General features: G+C 55.0%; 2 protein-coding genes across 7 annotated transcripts in view; one reads left to right on the top strand and one right to left on the bottom strand.

Annotated features, from left to right (window-relative positions):
- Positions 1-62: 62 nt before the first annotated feature.
- Positions 63-16,369, bottom strand: part of Slc5a10 (solute carrier family 5 member 10) — a 98,669-nt gene continuing 82,362 nt past the window's right edge. For 3 of the 5 annotated variants that reach the window (XM_023708215.1, XM_023708214.1, XM_004647937.2), the window contains 6 exons: positions 7,219-7,326; positions 4,634-4,784; positions 1,249-1,417; positions 907-1,122; positions 503-560; positions 63-398 (listed from right to left, as the gene is read on the bottom strand). In XM_023708215.1, the coding sequence (XP_023563983.1) occupies positions 292-398; positions 503-560; positions 907-1,122; positions 1,249-1,417; positions 4,634-4,784; positions 7,219-7,326 (809 nt within the window). In that variant the 3' untranslated portion in view covers positions 63-291. The other 2 variants (XM_023708212.1, XM_023708211.1) reach the window with 2 other exon arrangements.
- The window catches only part of Fam83g (family with sequence similarity 83 member G), a 28,526-nt gene continuing 26,011 nt past the window's right edge, over positions 13,855-16,369 (top strand). For both annotated transcript variants that reach the window (XM_004647936.2, XM_023708210.1), the window contains exons 1-2: positions 13,855-13,942; positions 14,385-15,026. In XM_004647936.2, the coding sequence (XP_004647993.1) occupies positions 14,499-15,026 (528 nt within the window). In that variant the 5' untranslated portion in view covers positions 13,855-13,942; positions 14,385-14,498. The remainder of the gene's footprint in view (positions 13,943-14,384; positions 15,027-16,369) is intronic.

A 16,369-nucleotide genomic window follows, 5' to 3' on the forward strand; every position in this document is an offset into this window, starting at 1 on the left:
TTTTTTTTTTTGGAACCAGGGATTGAACTCAGGCCCTTGCGCTTGCCAGGCAAGCACTTGTTCTACTGAGCCATCTCCCCGGCCCCTTGATGCTAATTTTGAAATAGTATGTTGTTGTTGTTTTCTATTTCCCTCCTAAGTTTTCAAGGTCTTTTCTTTGCTGGCTCAGCCAGGTGATGCACACCAATCAGTCTGTAGCTGTGTGGGGAGTCAGGCCTTCTCTGCGTCCCATTGTCCACTCTAGGCAAAGAGGGACTCTGGGCTCCTTCCTTCCTGCCCAAAGTGGTGGCATCAGGCAAAGTAGGCATAGAAGAAGATGTTGACACACATGAGCAGGACGGCATTGAAGCCACACACACGAGCCCAGAAAAGGCGTTTCTGAGGTGTCTGGCTGTCACCTGGAGGAGGGTGGGAAGAGACAGATGAAGGGTGCAAGGCCACCCCCCTGAATCCATGCTTCCAGCCCCGCCTTGGGGGGGGGTGCTGAGGGCCACACCAGTACCTGCTTTGACTCCCAGGGACCGGTCCCGAACCAGTGTCCACCAGGTAAGGTTCTCAATCTGCAAGGCATGTGAGGGAGGGAGTGTGGTGGGACAGGGCTGGGTCCAGAGGGGACCAGGGTCATGATGGAAAGAGGAAGCTGAGTTTGAAAGGGAACAGAAGTTAGAGCCAGGCAGTGTTAGGAGTTAAAGGCCAGAAAATTCTGAAGTTGGAGAGGGTCAGGGATCAGAATAAGATCAGAGGTCCGAGAAGATGGCCCAGTAGAATAAGTGATTGCCTGGCAAGCGCAAGGGCCTGAGTTCAATCCCTGGTTCCGCAAAAAAAAAAAAAAAAAAAAAAAAAAAAAAAAAAATGTTGAGGTTCAGGTCAAGAAGCCTACAGGGTCAAAGGTCAGGGAAAACTCACCTGAACTTGCTGGGGAGGTGAAGTTAGTAGGCTTCCAGCTGCCACAATAGCCCCCGTGAGCAGAAAGAGGACAATAGCAAAGTGCAGGTAGTGGATGCTGCGGAGGATGGCTGGCCGGGTGTCTGGATCACCGCAGGGTGGAGCTGGGTGCAGGAATTCTAGGACCAACCTTGTGGCACCCACCACCAGCCCTGCCATCAGGCCCCAGAAGGCCCCCTGGGGAGGAAGAAGGCTAGCTGTGGGCCACGGGAAAAATACAAGTCACCCCTCAAGGCACCGAGGGAAGGTCTGAATGGATCGAAGCATGTCTGCAGGAGAGGCAGAGAGCTCCTGGCTGCCCACCTGTTCATTGGCACGCCGCCAGAAGATGCCCAGAATGAAGACTGCGGTTACTGGGGGGGCCAGGGAGCTGGTCACAGACTGCATGTAGATGAAAAGTTGTCCACCGTTGGAACCCTGCAGGATGGGGATCCAGGCTACGCTCACACCAATGAGTACCACAATGACCAGCCTGTAGGTGACAGTGAGGGGTGGGTGTCCATAGATACTTCCTCAGTGCTGCACCTGCCTCGGTCACTAAGATAATGCTCTCTCACCTCTCTGCCCCCTGAAGCCCAGCTGCAGTCTCCTTTAACCTTTGGTTTACTCCACAAGTAAGTGCCCTTGCAAAACTCCCTGCTGCTAGTAGATTCAGCCTCCAGCCCCCAGGACTGCCTGCTCCTTATCTTCCCTGGAATCTGCTGAGTTAGTCCTTAAAGGACCCCTTGGGTGTTACTGCCCTCCAAAGTCCCTGAGCCAGCTCCATGTGCACATTTGCTTGGGTGTCTTTTTCTTATCTTTTCTTTTTTCTTTCTTATTTTTTATTTATTTTACGGAACCAGGGATTGAACTCAGGCCCTTGCGTTTGCCAGGCAGGTGCTTATTCTACTGAGTTATCTCCCCGGCCCCACTGGGTGTCTTCTTGTCTCCTTCCTGTCTCTCTCCAGACTGGACACTCCAGGAGGGTAGGTTTCTCCCCTTTAGTTTGAGGCACAGAGGGCACAGACTATATTTTTGGGGGCTGCAAATGACTCTGGGCCACACTGAGCTCTTAGTGGTTCTCTTAACATACCATGCTCTAGGGAGCTGTTGGGATCTGAAGGGACCCTCACTGGAGCACATTTCCCAACCCTATCCACCCCCATCCACCTTAAGGTGATCTCTGTCTTAGGAGGACAAGGTTTGGAGCCAGGCAGCTTGGGCTCCGAAGTGAGCCTGAGCCCTTCTGGCTCCCCTGTCCTACCTCTCTAAGTGGCTGAGGGCCCCTCTGCAGCAGGTGCTTCATTCCTGCTTTGGCACATCCTGGTAAGAGCTCCTCTGGGTGCAGGGCCCTGTGTGAACAGGCTCCAGTGCCTATCCAGCCCTGTGTCCAGCAAAGAAAGCAGACCAGCCTGGCAGGGCTGTACTTCAGGAGTCGCAGAGGAAGCATCAATCTGGGGCACTTCCAGGAGGAGGGTCCTGGGGTTTTGAGTCTATGAGCTCAGGAGAGAAAGCTGAGGCAGGCACTTCATCTGTTCCTACCTGGCTGGCACCCTTCACCTTGTCCAGGCCAGTTGGGCTTCTTGTTCCCAAGGAGAAGGTGGGGGCAGCTACTGGAGCCCAGGCTACTGGGGATGATGGAGGCTGTGTGCTGCAGGGCGTATCCCTTCCCCTGGCTGGCTGGCTGCCTGCCTCCCTTTCCTCCCTTCCAGGCCTGAGGGAGAGGGTGGAGGAAGGAGGTGCCACACTGATTAAGGCTAATTAACCCTTAGCCTGGCAGGCGGCGGGTACTGCCTCTTCAAAGGCCCAGGCAGCTGCCATTACCCGCCCACCCCACCCTTTGAGACCAGACTCAGCATCTCTGCGCGTGGGGCTGTGGCCTCTGCAGCCAGCCTGGCCTGGGCCCTGGCCTTCTTACTGCCACCCAGCCTGTGCCTTCTGATTTAGCTACCAGGTTGTTGAGGTGCCGCCCAACCCAGAGACTGCCTTTTGCTGGAATGCCCTTCTCCCCAGCAACCCTTTTCAGCTTCAAGGAGCCCCAGGAAAGCTAGAAGAGCTGTCCCCTCCCAGCCTGTCCATCACAGCCCTGGGCTGCTGCCCTGGTCATGGGGAGCCCGTAGTGGAGTGGGCTCCAAATTATTTCGTGTCTTCCATTTTGCCCATTGGTCACAGCATCCCAGGGAGGAGGGGGAGCAGGCAGCAGGGGAGGAACAAGAGGAACAGAAGTTCTGAGATGTGGGATCTAGGGCTACAAAGATATAGGTCATCCTCCCTCCCCTGAGGGATAGCTCTCCTGGCTTCTTCATGAGACAGCCAGGATCACTGGCAAGCCCCTACCCTTGCCTTTCACTCCAGGATCCTGAGCCCAACAGCAGGCTGGCAGTGCCTGGGGGGCAGGTGGGAAGCAGTGGGAAGAGAGGCCAAAAGTGTAGGTGGGGTTGATGAGTTGACAGGAGGAGTAGCTGGATCAGGACTTGGGTCTCAGATGGAAGCAGGGCAGAAGCTGCTTCTGGGGAGACCAGGGGCATAGGTGGGCATAGGGCCAGGCACTAGGGTACCTGAGTCCCAGGCCAGGATGCTGGAGCATGGAGGGGATTAGCTAGGGGCGACACCATGGCTGGCGAGGGGCAGGACCCCTGGCACAACAGCAGAGCACAGGGAGAGAGCTGGGATCCCTAGCAGTCAGGGGCATATGCCCAGAATGCAGTGGCAAGAGAATCGTTGCTTGCAATGAGCTCACACTTCCTGTGGATTGGCGTGTCCCAACAGTGCCATTCCAGCAGGAGTCTGGCTGTTTGCATCACCAGGACAACTGCTTGGAGCTCTTAGGAGCCCCCACCCCAAAGCCAGAGGCTGCACGATTGCATTGGCTAAGCCAGCACCAGAAGGATGTGCCGTACACTAGCAGAGTAGGGCCTGAGTGGCCCGGCGGAGGGGTAGGGGGTGGGCAGAACCTGGAGAGGACCCAAGTGGACATGTGTAGACACTCTGGGACATGACCTCCACTGTTCATGGCCAAGTTTACCTCTACAGGATCCTGGGTACCCAGCCAGGTTTGGGGACAGAGAATGGGCCAAATATAGCCCCTGTCCTTGGGGACTCCCCAGCCCCATATGGAGGAGTTTCTAGGTGACTTGGGCTTATAATGACCACATGTGCTATGAGAGGTGGTTAGTCTGTGGGCATTAGTCTGTGGGCACAGAGAGAAAAAGGCTCATATCTTGGTTAGACAGATCAGGGAGGGCTACACAGAAGAGGGACCACTTGGGCTGAGTCACTGAGTTGAGTAACAAGGGGATAAGTAGGGACAGGAGAAAATTGGCAGGAGCTCAATGCGGTCCAGGTGTGGAGGCCAGAGAGCCCTGTGGCCTGTGTGTGGCCAGTCCAGGGGCCTCAGTGTGGCAGCAGGTTGAGATTTTAGGGAGGCAGATTTCTGATGTTGCTAGGAGAGGGAAAGCTGACCCTGGCTGAGGAAACACAGCTCAGGGTGAGGGCGGCAGCCCAGACAGGGCTGTGACCATGAAGGGCTGGACAGGAGAGCAATTCAGGTGGGGGATAAACAGGATGCTCTGGCTTCTTCTTTGCCTTCATTTCTGTTGCAAATTCTTGTGCACCCCTCAAAGCCCACTCCCGGCTGGTGGGGCCTCACCGGGCTGCAGAAGCCCATTACTCAGCCACTGCCCGGTTTCCAGGCGTCCACCAACCATACCTTCCCACCAGCAGCAGCTCCTGCTCGCCTGCATGGGACCGTAGCTGTCTCCAGATGTCCATGGTGAAGAGCGTGCTGCTGCTGTTGAAGATGGAGGTGAGCGAGGACATGAGGGCGGCCATCATCACTGCGATCATCAGCCCCCGAAGACCTGGGGTGAGGACGGGGCCTGCTGAGACCCTGCCTGGCCCTTGTTTGGCCTCCTGAGCCCCTGCTGCCTGTGCTCAACCATCCGAGACCCCATTGCTGTCACCCCAGGAGTTTACAGCAGTGTACAAAGCCCTGCCGGCAGAGGCTGGAGAGGGACAGAGACTGAAGATGTTTGAGAGAGAAAGACCCCTGACTAGATGGCTGGGGAGGCCATGGACAAGCTGCGGGGCTCAAGGATTCCTGGCCCGTGTGCGCAGCTTGCTGCAGCACAGTTCCCAGCTGTAATTACCTAGCGTGTTGCTGTTATTACAGCCCTCTCATTTCCACAGAGCCTGGCGCTGACGGGGCACTTTCACACTGTGACTTCACTGGAGGGAAAGATCACCAACCCGTTTGATAGACAAGGAAATGGAAGCCCAAAGACAGCAAGAGGGCTGTGGGGGAGTTCACAGAAGGCCACAGGCAGAGCCTGGGAGTGGGTGAGGAAGTGTGGGATGGGACCCTCTGTTCGGCAGGCACACCCTGGGCAGGGTGCGTGCCTCATCCCCACGCACAGGGGCCTTGCCTCGGGAATTTCCCGCCACATCCTGTGCAGGGCAGGCCCCAGCAGGCACAGGGCAGACCCTGGCCTGGATCCGGCTCTGGGGCAGAGATTCAGCTCCCAGAGCTGGAGAAGAAATTCACCCGAGCTCTTCTTGCCTGCAAACCGCTGCATGCCCCTGGCAGGGATAGAGGCATTGCTGGCAAAGCTCCTGGGAGCCTAGGCCCCTGATAGGCCTGAGAGAAGGGAGCCCTAAAGGAAGCAGAGGGGCGCTTGTCTGCTTTTCACTTCCCCTCTCTGAGCCTTTCTCTGACTATGTCTTCAAAGATTCTCGCAACTTTTCTTCAGTGTTGGCATCTTCACCACTTCAAGAGTCCCTGCTTGGCTTTCTTTTCTCCTTTTACCCCTGGCCAAGGGAAAGTCTCCCTCTATCCCAGGCCCTGGGATCTGGGAGGTGTGGGCATCCTCACTCCCGGTCCAGCAGAGTGAGCCTGCCCTGGGCTCCCCTCTCCCGAGGTTCATCCTCAACAGGGCCAGTTGCTGCCGGGCTGGGTGGTCCCTGGCCATGGTTCTAAGTCTGACTTGCTGCTATGACTTCTGTCAGTCTGGCTGGGATGGAGCCCAGAAGAAAATGAATTAAGTTATGGTTCCCCTCAAACACTTCTCTGTCCTTCTGGTCTTAGCGAGGTAGATGCATTTGGGGCTTCTTCCACCCATTTTTCAGACAGGGAGCTGGAGACTTAGGGAGGGGTGGCATCCGAGTGCCCGGTGGGTGTCAGTGCTGGGTATGGCAAGTCCCCTGAGCAGGACAGAAGAAGGGGGCACAGCCCTGAGGTGGGAGCCCACAATGTGGTCGGGCCATGCTCCAGGCAGCATCTCTGTCATTATGCTTAATCCCAGTAAGGACACTGAGGGGTAGTTGATATCATCATCCCAAATTTATAAACAAGGACATCGAGGCTCTGAGCAGGGAATGGACATGCCCTAAACACTGCCCCTGGGGAGTGGCAGAGCCAGGCGTGTTCCCAGGGCTACACATTGGTGTCCCTGGACCTGGGCTCTGCAGGAGGGAAGGAGGGATGGGCAGCAGTGGGCCTGAGTGAAGCCTGGAGAGCTTGGGAGGCCAAGGGAAAGTCAAGGCCCTGGGAACGAAGAGGAAAAGAGCCTGGAAAGCTGTCTGCTTTTCCGACCCCACCCCCACCCCTTGGTATGTTGCTTCTGCTTGCACACCTCCTCTGATGGGAGACTCACCACCCATAGCACACAGCAAGAAAAAACCAAAGCACAGTTCTACTCACTGGCCTGCAATATGTTGGGAGAGGCAGAGGACTGGGGCTTATGCCTGCAGAGATGGAGTCTTGGGCGTCCTAACTCCTGATCCCAGCAGAGTGAGCAGTGGCTTAAATTTATGTGTCTGGCACTCCATAACTTCAGATGAGTCATTTCTACCCAGGGCCTCCATTTCCCCAAGTGTAAAATGTGTCCAACAACTGTAATGTTAGATGAGATGGTGCTGATAAAAGGGCTGTAGCTCCCAGGTGGTACCTACGGAAAGGCAGTGCTGAGGTTTCTTGAAGGTTGGCACAGAGTGGGTCAAAGGAGAACACTGTAGGCAGATAAGCTGGAGTCAGGCCCCAGCTGGCCTCTGCCATGCACCTGACCTCAGCAAGGGTACTGTACCTCTTAGGATCTCAGTTTCTCTCTTTGAAATGAGGTTGATGCTAACGGTATGAGGGGCCCAGAGAAGAGGGAGCGAGTGACAAGTGGGAAGCCAGGCCGCCAGCCACCAGTGCATCCGCTTGTGCCTACTTCTTCTCCTCTAGGACAAGAATATCCCAACTGTATGTCACATTGGATCCCAAGCTCCCACCCATCCCCCACCCAGAAACCTCACCGACGGGCATCAGCTCCATGACCAGTTTGGGGTAGGCGATGTTGGAGCAGCCAATCTCAGCCCCGCAGACCCGCAGACACTCGGATGGCACCACACAGGCCACGTCATCTGTGGGAGATGGATACTCAGTGCCCACCACACCCCTCCCTGCCCCTCCCCACAGACACGGGCTTCTGGGGAGATATGAGTGGGAGGGGGACATCCTGGGCTGCTTGCTGCTTGGCTCTTGAGCTCAGTTTCCCAGTGGGAGCCTTGAGGAGAGGTTGGCCCCTGCAACTGCCCAGCTCCTCTCCCACCTGCTGTCTTCATATCACGCATCATCATTTTCCTGTAGTTCTTGGCCATGCACCCCAGGCAGGGGGCTCCCTGCAGTCTGTGCAAGTAGTCATCCTCCTCGGGTGCTAGTCTGTGTCCCAGCTGCTCTCATGTGCTGCCCATGTGGGAGGGCCACCATGGTGGTGCCAGCTCAGCTTGCCGGACCTTCCCTGCTGATGGAGTGAGGTCAGGGCTGCAGGCTGGGCTACTTCCTGATGCTATGCCATCTCCCGCATGGGCAGTGGATACCAGGACTCACCAGGTGTTGGGCTTTCATGGTGTTCAGACCTTGCAGCAAGCTACTTCCCACTCAAATGTCCCTCTTGCCCCCTCACTTTTTCTGCTTGCCCCTTACCCCACCTTGGCATTAACTTCTTCATTTATTCAGATCTGTCCTCAGAAGTCCCTTCCTCCATCTAAAACAACACCATCTCCTCTCCTGTCTGTCCCTTCATTCCCCATGACTTTCTATTATCCCTTGTCACCCCAGGGATGATTTGGACCTGTTTATTGAGTTCACATCCCTTCCCTTGATGGGTGAGCCCTTGGAGGACAGGAGACAGCATGCAATGGCCAGCTGTTGAATGGAAGAATTTGTGAACTTCAGACTCCACCCAGACTCCCAACTGAGCCCTAAATCTAGGCTCCCCAGTTTGAGATGCTGAGCAGAGCTCCTGGCCTCCTGCCCCTGTGAAGACAGAGCCTGATCTCTGTTTTCACACCCCTTTGTGGGAGTCTCCTCCCATAGATTTTCTAAAAACCTATGCCCCTCCTGCCAGTCTACAGCAGAGGAACTGGGAGGCACCCCTTGAGATAGAGGCCCATAAACAAGCCCTCTGAGCATGTCCAGCGTGGCAGTGGGCTTCCGCAGCAGGTGCCTGGTGAGTGCCCCCGAGAGCCCTTCCCGTGCCCAGGCCCCTAGGATGAAACCTAGATCCCTTCTTCTAGGCCTGGGGGGCAGCAGCTGGGTCCTGCTGCCAGCCCAGCCCCTCTCGATCTCCAACCTGATCTGGCCCCTCGGCCCCAGCATGGTGGCTTCACGTGGCCTTCTTTCTCCTTTCCCGCGATGGCCTTGCTTTTCTCTCTCCTCCCAACCTTCTGGCCTGGCTCCCAGAGTAACAGCACTTATCACTGCTGACTTCTCAGGATCTCCCACCTCAATCCTTAGCAGCCCACAGCTTTCTGGGATAAAACATCCTTTCTGTGTCACTCAACCATGACAACCTGTCCTAGCAACTGTGTCCCAGCACCCAGCACTCTGGTGCCCGACACCCCAACCTGCTTGTGTTTTCTCACACACACCCAGCACTTTGCTGCTTTAGTGTAGCTGCAGACGCTGCCCCTCCTTCTGCTTCCATTCGTGTCACCACTGTCCTTCCACCCCCAATCCCACCCCACCCTTGTTTACTTCTTGCTTTAAGGCCTCTGAGGCCACCTGGACTGCACCCCCTGCCCTAGGCACAGCAGCTTCCTTCCTGGGGCTCCTGTAGCCAGGGACTGAGTCACAACTGTCTGTTTACCTAGTCCACCTTCCCCGATCAGGCCCTGAGCTCCCTGAGGGCAGACACTGGGTTTGAATCATCTCTGAGTCCCAGGTATCACCCAGTCAGGGCTGCACCCAGGGAAGACAGTCTGAACATTTGTTGAATGAATAAATGAGTGAATGGTGGGGAGGGAGGAGGAAAAGCTCAGGAGGAAAGGAAGAAAGGGAAAAGGGATCCTAGAAAGAGTCATGAAGGGGCCAGGGAGATAGCTCAGTAGAATAAGCTTCTACCTGGCAAGTGCAAGGGCCTGAGTTCAGGCATTGCTGCTTGATCCTGTTCCCTGCCTACCACCTCTACCCCTGCCAGCTTTGCAGGACCAGAAAAGACAAAATTGCTGAGATGCATAGTGACAAAAGCAGAGATTAGGACCCAAGGCAGGACACTGGCCCACTGGGACTCAGCAGGCAGCTGTGGGCCCCTTGTCATAGACTCTGGCCTAGGCTGGGTGGCTCTGGCACCTGGAGGGCCCAACCCTCCTGGGAGGGACAAGTGAAGCATCACAGCCACATAATGGCTAAGAAAGCTCGAGTCAGGAGATTCTTCCCAAGTTTATTCAGCCCATTTCTGGCCCTTGGCATGGGGCACCGCCTCTGTGCACTGCAGGCTGGATGAAGGGTTTGTGCTGAATAGCAAGAAAGAACAATCTCACCTTTACGACAGCAGCAGCAGTGGCACGCCAGCATTTAAGCACAGTCCCCCAGCGTGCCAGCACAGTGAGCAGCTCAGGGCCAGGGCAGCAGGGGGTCCGGGGTGGGGATCCTGGGCTTGCTTTTGCATTAGACTGCTGTCCTGCTAGGGCCACGTAGGAGCCTGGGAGCACTCCGTCCTTGCCCCTATAGCCCATCCCATTGCTATGGCCAAGCTCAGCTTGGCTGCTGGGGGCCACAGCACTCCTCCCTGGCTCCTCCAGTGTACCCTGTCCTAACTCTAACCACCTGCCCACACTTTTGCTTCCCTGCAGCCCTGGACTGACTGCACCAGGGAAGGCCCCAGCAGACTTCTGACAGGCACCGGAGCTCTCTTGGACACCTCCAGGGCCCTGTGCTTGTTGTTTCCTCTCCCCAGAACACTCTTCTCTCCTTCAGACATCCAAGGAACTCAGACTCATTTCTCTCAGGTATGAATGTCTGGACTGCCCTGGTTGGGGGCAATGTTCTTCGCAGCACTAGTAATTCTGCAACTCTGGGTCCTGCCTCCCATTACACTGTGACTCAGGCTTCCAGTAGAAGCCTGGATCCCAACAGTGCCCAGCACAAGGTGATACATGGCAGCTTCTGCCAGTGTTTGTTGACTGGGTGAATGATCCTCTTCCAATGAGGCCGCTGGGCATACTGCCTTGAGGGGTAATCAGCCCTACACTACTGAGGCTGTAGGGGGAAGGAGGAAGCTGCACAGTGCTGGGTTTGAGTCCAGCTCTCTCAACTCCTTTTTGTGTGATGCTGAGTGATTATTTAGAATCCTTGAGGTGGTTTACTTTGTAAACACTCTCTGGAGCTATCTATAGACCCCAAACTTAAACTTGGTCCAAACTTCATACCTTCTTATAAAAATTACCTCAAAGATTATTAGATTAAAAGGCAGGATATTAAAAGATGATCAGACATTTGGGCAATAGGATGAAATCTTTAGAACCTAGGGCTAGGTGAAGGTGAAGTTTTTTTTTTTTTTTTTGAAAGTCAAGGCTGGCCTTGAATTCCATATGCACCACCACACCCACTACCAAAAGTATGATCTATGAAAGGAAAAACTGGTAAATTAGGCCTCCCTGAAGTTAAAACAAAACAAACACTTGTCTCTGTGTAAGATTTCTGTGAAGGGGATGACAGGGCAAACTACAGACTAGGAGACTATTTGCGAACCACATATCAAAACAGTGAAAAAACAAACACCAGTGAAACAATCCATTAGAAAAATGGGCAAATGACATGCAAGGCAATCAATAAAGAGAACATATGGTGGCAAATAAGCACATGAGAAGATGTCCAATGAGAACAGCCACCAGGAAAGTGCAAACAACAGCCCGCTAGGGAGTCAAGGGCTGTGGCAGCTGAACAGCACTTGCTCGGCATGCAGGAGGTCCTGGACTTAATTCCTGGCACCACAAAAGTAAATAAAATCATAGTAAGATATCACACACCTATCAGAATGGCTGAAGTAAACAAACAGTGGTAATACCACAAGTTGGCAAGGATGTAGAGAAATGGAATCACCCAGACATTGGTGGCAGCAATGTAAGACGGTGCAGCCACACTGGGGAAGAGTCTAGTAACTTGTTGAACATGTGATTATGAACATGTGATTACCACAGGACCAGGAATTAATTGCACTCTGGGGCATTTATCTTCCAGAAATGAAGATGAATATGAATGAATGTTCGTAGCAGCTTTATTTATAATGGTCAAAAACTGGAACCAAGCTGGGATTAGTGACGCATACCTGTAATCCCAGTACTGAGGAGGCTGAAGCAGGAGGATTGTTACGAGTTCGAGGCCAGTCTGAACTATGTCACAAGAGCCTATCTCAAATGCAATAAAACAAAGCAAGATAAAGCAAAAAACTGGAAACAAGTTAGGCATGAGGCACATACTTATAATCCCAGCACAGTGGTAGACTAAAGCAGGAGGGTTACAAGTTCAAGCCTAGCCTGGAGAACTTAATGACTTAGCAAGGCCCCATCTCAAAGTTGAAAAAAAAAAAAATGGTGGTGAAAGGGCCTTGAATGTAGCTTGGTGTAAAGGCCCTAGGTTCAATTCTCAATATGAGGGGGAGGGACATCCTACCTGCCTTTCACCCATGGCAATGGCCGAACTGTGGCATATCCACACTTGTCAGCAACAAGAGAGGATGAAAAAGATGATCGTTAATTTAACCTATAGCTGGAATTTAACATCTTTTGATATTATGATGATGTGAAAAGGATAGGTACTCTGTAGAAACCTTATTCCAAATTATCAATGTGGATCTTTTCCCAGCCTACCAAGGTTCGCAACGATTCCTCCTGTTGATGGCAGCAATGGCAGCAAGCCACAGCTCCAGCCAGCCCTAAAGTCATGCGGGGAAGCAGCAGACCTTCTACAGTGGGCTGTGTTCAGATGCACGTGTCCCTGTCATTAGTCAGGAAGCTTCTGTCTGGATGATTTGCCAGAGAATTGTGCTACGTGAGGAGAAAGTCAATCCCCAAAGGTTACACATGGTGCTTCCCATTTATATAATGTTCTTGAAATAAGGGAATATCAGAAAGAGTCGTAAACAGATTGCCGGGGCTAAGGACGGTGAGGGGAGGGCTTTGTGAGGTGAGGCAGTGCTGCATCTTGACTGTGACAGCGTATGCACAAACTGACGTGGCAAGGCTGTGAACAAACAGATGTTCGCACAAACACAACGCATGTAGTTTGGATGAAATCTGAATGAGCTCTATGGTTCATTTCTGGCTGAGGTAGTAGAGCTATGTAAGACGCTGTCTCAGGAGGAACTGCGAAAGGGTACACATGGCCTTGCTGTTCATTTTTTCACAACTTTCAGTGAATTACTGACACACATAGGTAAGCACACAAAGTTCAAAGAGCCAGTCAACCTGAGTGCCAGGCCTCCCTTTTTAGCCCCAGGACCTCTGTGCATTGGGAAGAACAAAAGGGGAAACTGAGGACCAGTGAGGGTTTACTGGAGTTCCACAGAAGCAGGTGGCTATAAGTGGGACTCGAGGAATGGCAGTGCAGGGCTGGCTCACTGGGACTGCTCCTCTCTGGTCCTTGAGAAAGACAGGTGTGTATGCGTGGACTTGCAGGCAATCTGAAGCCTTTGAAGTTTGAAGCCAGTTTGAAGACATGGTGGGGCCAAAATGAAGAGCACAGGACCTGAGGCTTGAGGGGTCAGTGATGGGTACCCAAAGGTGCTGGGCACAGGAGAGGTGGTCACTGCTCAGTGGACTCCAACATAGACGCCAAGCAGGATGGAGAGTGGAGAGGCGCATGAGGGTTAGAGCTGTGATCAAGCAGCCCTAGGCCAGTGTGCAATGGAGTCAATTCCATCCAAATTCCAGCCAGTGGCGGGGGCTGGTAGGGCGACCAGGCGCCTGGTTCCCTGGCCACAGCATGGCAGAGGCTGTGTTGGGCCAGGTTTAATGGGCTTTACTGTCCCGCCCCAACCGCCCGCCTTTAGATGTGGTCCCCACCCAACCCCCCATAACTGGGGTCCCAAGCCCCAGGGACGCGGAGCTGAGGGCTGGGCCTGACCCGAGGCTGCCAGAGCTCTCTCTACCCCTCCTTTCCGTGGGGTTCAAGTGGGGCGCCGCTAATCCTGCAGTCCCAAGGACTCCCTCCCAGCAGCCAGAGGGACTCAGGTCCTGTTCTGCCCACTTTGGGCTCTGTGGGAGCTGTTGGGGGACGGTTGGGTATCAATGAGAGCCCAATCCCTGCCTTGGGGCTCCCAGCCCAGAGACCTCAGCCTACCTCTGCCGCTGGACCTTGAATGTCTATGAAGCCACCCTACTTTCTGCCCCACTGCTGGACTGGACCCAGCCAGAGTCTGACCAGGATCAATGAGGGTGTAGAGGGTGCTGCGGTGTGACCTGAGGGAGGACACTGTCCCTCTCTGGGCTTCAGTGGTCCATGAGCTCTTGGTCTTAGGCCTCTGAATTTTTTGAGGGGATGAGGGCCACAGGTTTGTAAGTCGTTAAGGGTGTGAATCACCCTCCGTCCCCGCCCCCGGGGCAACACGTGATCACAGGTGGCGGCCGCAGGGTGGGAGGGGTGGCACTTAGTCACCGGCCCGCCCCCGCCCGGGCTCCAGGCTGCGGCAGCCTTAGCACCCTGTTCCTCTTGTAAGCTCAGGTCAACGGCTTCTCTGGGATCGCCCGCGGTCGCCAGGTAAGTGGGTGGCTGCGGGCTGCAGCCTCTTCAGCTGCACTCCTGGGTCCCTTGGGCGCTCCCGAGCCCGGGGCCGCTCGGCGCAGAGCTCCCGGGTTGTGGGCGCCCAGGTAATTTTGGACCACTCCCTTCCCCGGAAGCCCTGGGAAAGCCGGGCGCCGCCGAGCGGGGGCCGAGACAGCAGAGCCTCCTGCCTCTGGCAGTGGCAAACTCGGGGAAGTTCCCGCCTGCCCTAGTTGCCTAAGACTTCAGGCAGCTCGGGCACCCTGGCGCGTGGGTCCCCAGCCCGACCGAGACGGGCGCGCCAGGCCCAGGGCCGCGGCTCCGGGTCCCTCTCCGGGTCCCCACCCGGCCGGATCTCTTACCCCACCCCCTCGCTCGGCCCGCCCCGCCCCGCCTGCCCTCTGACCGGCTCCTGGCAGTCATCAGCTCTTTCCCACAGGTTCCTTATGGGCAGAGGAGCTGCTGCAGCCCGGAGGCCCCACAGCGCTCGGTGCCCCGGCCGGCGCCGTAGTTAGGACTCGATTTTGCGACTCGCGGGCAGGCGGCAGACACCATGGCCTTCTCCCAGGTGCAGTGTCTAGACGATAGCCACGTGAACTGGCGCTCTAGTGAGTCCAAGCCTGAGTTCTTCTATAGCGAGGAGCAGCGGCTGGCGCTGGAGGCCCTGGTGGCCCGCGGCCGGGACGCTTTCTACGAAGTGCTCCAGCGCGAGAACATCCGAGACTTCCTCTCCGAGTTGGAACTCAGGCGCATCTTGGAGACCATCGAGGTGTACGACCCGGGCTCCGAGGATCTTCGGGGCACTAGTCTCACCCAGGGGCCTCAGGACAACGGCGTTGGTAACTGCGGCGGCGAGGAAGCCAGCGGGGTGGGCCGAACCCCTACCGAGGCCGAGCCGCCCCCCTCACTGGAGTATTGGCCCCAGAAGTCCGACCGCTCCATCCCGCAGCTAGACCTGGGCTGGCCAGACACCATCGCCTACCGCGGCGTCACGCGGGCCAGCGTCTACATGCAGCCCCCAATCGAGGGTCAGGCCCACATTAAAGAGGTGGTGCGCAAGATGATCAGTCAGGCCCAGAAGGTGAGGAGGCACGAGCGGGAATTCCTGAAGATGTGGCTAGGGCCCAACATGGGGCCCCCAAAACGGTCTTCTGTGGGTGTGCTTGCCACCTTCTGTCCACTTCCTGGAAGGAGGTTTCCTCCCGGACCTCCTGGGATTTCTGTTTCCTTGCAAAGGAGTGGGGTTCCCAAGCCCTGTAGCAGGTGACTGTGGGCCATTGTGCATTATCTTGTGCCTTCCCCTGGCCTGGTAAGCAGGTTCTCCAGATACTTTGAGGGGTGGGATGGGGAGGAATGGCACAGCCTTTTCTCACCTACTCTCCTTAAGATGACACTGATTCACTCCTGAGAGGAGATTCTCCCACACACCATGAACTCTGTGAAGAGGGCTTTTGTTGGGATTTGGGGTAATGGGGTGGGGATTAAGAATCCACCTAAGTCTGAGTCTGGGTTGGAGATCAGAATTCAAATCTGCTGCTTCCTAGCTATGCTGAGCAACTGAAAGTGAGTTGCTCAACTTCTCTGAGCCCTTTTGAAAGCTTTGCCAAGGCAAAAACTCTCCTGGCCAAGATGCCTGAGGAGATGGGACAGATGCTGGAGGACATACCTGTGGCCCTCAGTGGAAGACAAGTGAATTCTAATGAACATTGTCCATTTGGGCTGAGCTTTGCCATTAGAAGGCTTTTTAGGTCACATCTGAACCTCCCCTTCCTACCCTGCTGAGCTGGGCAATACCTCACTGACCCACTGACATACATACTGAGACGGGTTGGGGCAGAGACAGAGACTTTGCAGACAGCCAGGCCATTGCCTACAGCCATGACCACAGGCAGATGCTCCTTGCACATGCCTTTTCATGGTTTCTGAGCTCATCCTGGGGTGACTGACCTGGAGTGGGCTGGATTGAGAAGGATTCTGAAGCCAGTTCTAGCTTGGGTGTGTGGGACGAGGGTTCGTGGCTAAGTCTTAATCCTATTGCTATTCTAACCCCAAAGTGGGATAGCTAACTGCACAAGACCGCAATACTAGCATAGGGGATCTTGCTGGCTCATGGGCAACTCTGGGGAGCTCTTGGGCAGAGAAAAGAAAAGTAGGTTACAAGCCGAGCCCCTGGCTCAGGTGTCCAGAAAGTAGAGTTCCTGTCCGATAAGGGGGCTGGGACCCAGGTGGCTCGGGAGCTTCCAGTTTCTAGTCTATAAAATGGGGTGTTGAGAACAAAAGCTGAGCCTCTGGCTATTGTGAGGATGGAGTATTGGGTGTCAGGATCAAGGAAGGAAAAGGAGGAAGGGATCTTCATAGTCTTCAGGTGGAATACCTATTCTACACCTGGCAAGGGGGAGGAAGGTGCCACTGATGTGGGTGTGT

The sequence above is a fragment of the Octodon degus genome, unplaced genomic scaffold, assembly GCF_000260255.1.
Source record: "Octodon degus isolate 3935 unplaced genomic scaffold, OctDeg1.0 scaffold00342, whole genome shotgun sequence".
Lineage (NCBI taxonomy): Eukaryota > Metazoa > Chordata > Mammalia > Rodentia > Octodontidae > Octodon > Octodon degus.